This window comes from Bidens hawaiensis, unplaced genomic scaffold (assembly GCF_021521415.1).
Source record: "Bidens hawaiensis isolate Kalapana, Puna unplaced genomic scaffold, B.hawaiensis_p1.1 tig00007072_1, whole genome shotgun sequence".
Lineage (NCBI taxonomy): Eukaryota > Viridiplantae > Streptophyta > Magnoliopsida > Asterales > Asteraceae > Bidens > Bidens hawaiensis.
This window is the reverse complement of record NW_027491487.1, coordinates 1,025,143-1,031,122: the sequence shown is the minus strand read 5'-3', so window position 1 is coordinate 1,031,122 and position 5,980 is coordinate 1,025,143. Positions and strand designations below refer to the sequence as shown.

Sequence of the window (5,980 nt, the reverse complement as noted above, 5' to 3'; positions counted from 1 at the left end):
AGAGGTGTTAAAGATAGGAGAGTGCAAAGGATTTTAAACAATTTTGAACTTTAGAACAATCCACAACAAAGTCACATGCATTTGATGATAAATATAGGATGTTTAGACTTTAGATTGTTAAACAACATCAAACTTTTTGTATAAAGGTTAGTTTATGATGCCTAACTATAGAAATAAGCCTTGCTTGAAATTGGTCATACAACACACCTAACAAGTAGCTACAATATTGAAAATAATCTATTGATTTCTTAAAACAGAGTGACAAAGTAATAGCTTTCAAAATGTAACAAAGCATGCACGTAAATTAATAGACAGAAACTAAAGAATTATTAAAACAGAATCAACAGACATAATCTAAGCCTTCTTTGGAGACTTGGCAGCCTTAGCAGGCGACTTGGGCTCTTTGGCAGCAGCCGCAGACTTCTTTGGCAACAGAACAGGGTTAATGTTGGGAAGCACACCACCATGAGCAATCGTCACACCCGACAACAGTTTCCCAAGCTCATCATCATTCCTGATCGCCAACAACACATGCCGAGGAATAATCCTGCTCTTCTTGTTATCCCTTGCAGCATTTCCCGCCAACTCCAACACCTGATTCAAAATCAGGTTCAAATTCAAATTAATACCCATTTCAAAACAAAACCCTAATTGCTAAAATTAAACAGCAACTGAGACTTACTTCAGCAGCAAGGTATTCGAGAACTGCGGCGAGGTAAACCGGAGCTCCGGTACCGACCCGTTTGGCGTATCGGCCGTTCTTGAGGAAACGGCCAATTCTGCCGACGGGGAACTGGAGACCGGCTTTGACGGAACGGGTGACGGACTTCTTCCTTGGACCGCCGGCTTTGCGACCTGCAGCACCCTTCTTGGCTTTTCCGGTGGTTTCCATTTCGATTACTTGCTTACTTGCTCTTTGTGAGTTAATTAATTAGTGAGTTAATGGTTTGAATTTGTATGATATTTGGGTTTTGGTGAGTTGTTTATATAGTGGTGTGATTGTTGAAGTGTTTATTTTTGGTTTGAGCCATGATTGGGGATGTAAATAAGTTTTGGGTCGAATTAGGAATCTCAGAAGGATGATGCGTGGGTACTTCAGTTGGTTGATACATGGGTAAGTTTGGTGGGTGGTAGCTCGAGTGCCGTGGTGTTTGGTATACTTGATGTGGAGTGTTATCTAAATGGTAAATTGGACTTGGCTCAATGTTGGGATAATGATTCGGCTCACTTTGATTGTGATCTATGACGGAATTGAAAAATGCTTCGAAGTAATCTTTACTCATGATATCCTTTGGAAATTTGTAGTACTTTCTTACTCTTTTTGCTTCATGATCGTAATACTCCATTAATTTATCATAAGACATCTTTGATGGGTGGTTTAGAATGTGAAAAGGGAAAGAAAATGTTATCAACCATTCTTATCCCTGTTCAAATAAACAAGTAAATATATTTTTCTTATGCTTGGTTCGAAGCTTGGGTATTGTTTTATGATACCCAATTCGCTAAGATCGATGACTCTCATACCAACCTGTCACACCCCCATCTTAGGCCTAGGAGTGCGATCAATAGTTGGTACCACAATTGTAATTAAATCAGAGTTACGAGTTATTAGCGGAAGTCTTATAAAACATGTGGATTTAAGTTGTAAATATTTACATTACAAAAGATGAGACGAAAGTCTCATTTAAGTTTACTTGTTTATAAGTTTACAAAATCACCATTAGTTATAATTAAGTTTAACAAAACATCCGAGCCATCAGATTCTTGAGCCCTTCGTCTTTTCAAGCGTTAATCCTGATTACCTGCAAAATGTTAAGAAAATACGTCAGCAACGAATGCTGGTGAATATGCTGACGCTAAAAATATTTTCTTTACTTAATTACCCCTCGAGACCACGTAAGCCTCGGCGCATCTTGGCTTAGGAATAATCAAGTTAAAACAATATCATTATAAACTTGAGTCTCTACACTAGGTCACCTCAGCAAAACACCGCAATTTTTTGACGTACTTAGGTACCATAAATATACACATGGTCAGTCTCACTCGAACGTACTTAGGTCCAACCCATCGTGGCTGAAGGTCGTGACCAAGCGTGGTGCGATGTGCCCACCGCATTTTACCACATATGTAAGGATCCAGACAAACGTATACTACAGCCTGAGAGCTAGGCTTTTACTCTTATTCATAATGTTTTTAGAGACACTTAGTCTCATGTAAAGTTTTTCATATAACAAGTTGACTCGTTTGAAAACAAGTTTGTAAAAGTTGGGGCGCATTCATCTTTTGATCGGGATCGGTTTCCAACACCGTCCGTGGGTCTTTTCCTTGCTATCTCGTACCTATAGTACAAGTATAACTTTTGTTAATCGGATATACAATCCGGCTTAAGACCTTTAGTCTTATTTTAAAAACTTTACCTCGATGAACCTTTAGTTCAAAATATTCTTTTTACTTTAAAACCTTTAGTTAGAAAGTAATATTATAAACTCTTAGTTTATTTATAAAACCCTACGTTTCTTCTTCTTTAAGAAACATATTCTTTTCTTTGTTATTCAAGAATACTCATTATTACTTAAATAATATTTATAACAAAGAATTATTATACACACATGTATATACATAAATATTTATATTTCTTTTCTTTCTCTTCTTTGTTATATTTCTTTTATTTATCGTGGTATCGAGTATAACCTCGACTTAAGGTTCAAGCCTTTTATGATATTTTATTATTATTTTACTCGGGCATTATGCCTACCTCTTTTGGCTTAATAAACCCTACACACTTGAGCATCACTTCGTCACCGCTTGATTTCCCTATCTCTTGATCAACACCTTTTCCTTTCACGTAACTCGAGACGTCAACACTTTATGGCACACACTTCGAGACGATCGTTGGGATGTCGATATTACAATACTTTTCTTCTTGGTGTATCGTCGGGATATGGCACGATTATCGACGTATGGAACGGAAAACGAGGTAATGATCGGGTATTTGGCACAAACTTCGAGGTAGTAAGAGAGTGGTTTTTAGAGATAGAAAAATAGTACTGATTTGTGGTGTGAGGGAATGAAATCCCGATGGCCTCTATTTATAGGCTGATTTTGGAACACATCGCGGTACGCGACGGCCTCCCTGGCAAGCCCGTCGCGTATCGCGACGTAGACTTAGCCAGTCACCTCGTAGGCTTGCCACGTGGCGACACGTGGCGGTACATCGTACCACCGTCTACCACGTGGCACACGTGTCGCAATCTGTCAGACCACGTCATCGCGATATGCGATGACGTTGGTTTTCGTTGGTAGCGTATCGCTATTCACCACCTTCTAGAAACTTTGACCAAGCTCTTCGCGATACGCGATGGGCTTGTCCTTTTGTCCCGTTGCGTATCGCGATAGGACAAGAAAACAGAATTTTCATTTTAAACCTTGGAGTTTGGAATTTGGCAAGATTGGTCCTTTGACTTTGGATTCTTGACACTTTTTGCTCGAAATTTCCGTGATGTTACACATAAGCTTCTGAAGACAGTTTGTTTTAAAAAAAGATAAGAAAACTGCTTTTATGGTCTTAGAAAATAAGGTAACATCCACCATCTTCACACTTCTTAACATTCTAACAACACCTATTGTCCAACACCACCACCACCACCCACTGTCTACCATCACCATCATCTATCACCCACCACCACCGTCCACCGCCACCACCCACCAACCATCGTCCGCCATCACCACCACCACCGTCCACCACAACTATCGTCCACTACCACCACCCACCGTCTGTCACCACCCACCATCAATCATCACCACCACCCACTGTCCACCACCACCACCACCCACCGTCCACCACCTACCACAATCGTCCACCACCACCCACTTCCATAGTTCATACACCACCACAAATTATTTTTAACAGTCTACAGACGTTAAATGACTTCTATCTGTCGTGATATGTAATTATGTATGATAGATAACTAATTTTCAGCTTATGCAGACGATATTCAGTTTATAAAACAAACATTATTATATTTTCAAATTGCAGACATTTAGACCACATATTTAGTTGCATATATGTAATCAGATTACAGACAGTTTTTTGTCTTAAAAAACAAACATCACCTAATTCTCAAACTTCAGATTTTAGAGTTTCATAGGGGTTTTTTAGGGACACCAAACACCCTCCTATAAGCCATGTATAGGGGCTATAGGGCTATACGGAGGGTCATACCTCGCATGTACAGCCATTTATGGTGTCTGTAACAGGACCCTTTACATAGGGCTGTCAATTCCTGACACGATCCTAAATCCGACACGAAAAAATATAGAGGGTCGGCTGACACGACCCTTTTTCTTAAACAGATCAACCCGAACCCGACCAGTCTAAAAAGTGGGTTGACTTGTTAACCCATTTTAAAATTTTAGGGAAGTTAATATTTTAATTTTAGAGATAAGAAGTACTAAATTTTAAGTTAAATTTTTGGATTTTTAATTTTTCATACGTCTATTAATTTTTAAAAATTAAACTAATTATTTTTTAAAATATTTTTATCCAATCTTTAATTCTAATAATTTTATTTTATTAGTCCTAACCGTTTATTCTCTTATTATTTTCATTCATTTGTTCTTATTTTGAGCAAAATATATGAATATAAGTTTGTTAATTAGGAATGAGATATAAATACACAAAATAACTAGATCTATCACAAAATTATTAAAATGGTTTATATGAATAAGAGTAATTGTAATTGATTGTCTAGGTTATTATTAATTCACTAGGTATTACTTGTATTTGTAAATGGACGTAAAATGGGTTGACCGAACACGACACGAATTTAAATGGATCTACACGACACGACACGAATAAATATATGAGTTGGGTTAGGGTTGAAGAATCTAAAGTCGTCGACCCGCCAGCCCAAAACCTATTAATCCGCCAACCCATCAACCTGACAAAATTTACTCTTTCCCTACCTTTGTTTCGTGGCGCCTCTTTCTCCATAATTCCAAGACCTTTCCCTCCAAGATTCACAAACGAAAACGACGGCGACGAAATCAGTTTCAATGTGCTGAAGATTTTGAACTTCATCAATTAGGGTTTTACAACCGCTTCTGTCTATAATTCTTCTTCTTTATCAGGTTTCTTTCTTTTTGTTTTACTCCTATTTAATCTTTTTCATAACTAATTTAATATTAATACAGGCCTTCCATTTCACTTCGCACCCAAGTTGTTTAGAGTGTCTAATATCATCCCAAGCTGCACAATTTAGTTGCTCATGCTATTCAGACCACTCTTCTATTACAGTATCATTATTCTTTATGTATATGAACCCATCAAGACTTATATTGTCAATAATTATTGTGCTTTGCTCCTTTTAACGAGTTCTACAATTGTCTATTCAATTTGTTTAACATGGGTTTTTGATAACAGTTGCTATATATCATTCGCTAACTTTACTACTAGGGGTGAAACGAGCTCGATTAGGCTCATTTAACTTACACGGAGCTCGGCTCGTTTCCATCTCTGTTTCTAAAGCTCGAGCTCTGCTCGTTTTCTGTTTATTAATTTGTTTTTATATAGTTATAACTATTTTCTTATCTATATTTTTTTCAATTACAATTTTATCTATAACATAATGTATATCATTAAGTTATTTTTTCATAACATCATATATAATGTTTTGTTTTGTTTTGTTTGTGTGTATATATATACACATATATATTAAAAATTATACAAATAACAGGCTCATGAGCCGGATTGAGCTCAATAAGTGAAGCTCGGGCTCTTTTATTAAACACGCTTACTTTTAGGCTTGAGCCCGGGCTCGGTCAAGCTTTTTTACGAGAGTAGCTTTCGAGCAGTTTGGCTCATTTGCACCATTACAAGTAGCAATTCCACAAGTTTTTGTGTTTTTGGTTAAGATGTACTACTGTTTCCTTTGCTATGTCTTTGTTGCTGCAATATGCATGGCTTGTTGTAAGTTATTAC

At 37.3% G+C, this 5,980-nt stretch overlaps 1 protein-coding gene across 1 annotated transcript; it reads right to left on the bottom strand.

Annotated features, from left to right (window-relative positions):
• Nucleotides 1-354: 354 nt before the first annotated feature.
• On the bottom strand, nucleotides 355-936 carry LOC143634514 (histone H2A-like). The gene is made up of 2 exons (XM_077102567.1): nucleotides 683-936; nucleotides 355-594 (listed from the first exon to the last, which is right to left on the bottom strand). The coding sequence occupies exons 1-2, from the start codon at nucleotides 890-892 to the stop codon at nucleotides 355-357; spliced, it is 450 nt and encodes a 149-aa protein (XP_076958682.1). The 5' UTR covers nucleotides 893-936.
• Nucleotides 937-5,980: the final 5,044 nt, after the last annotated feature.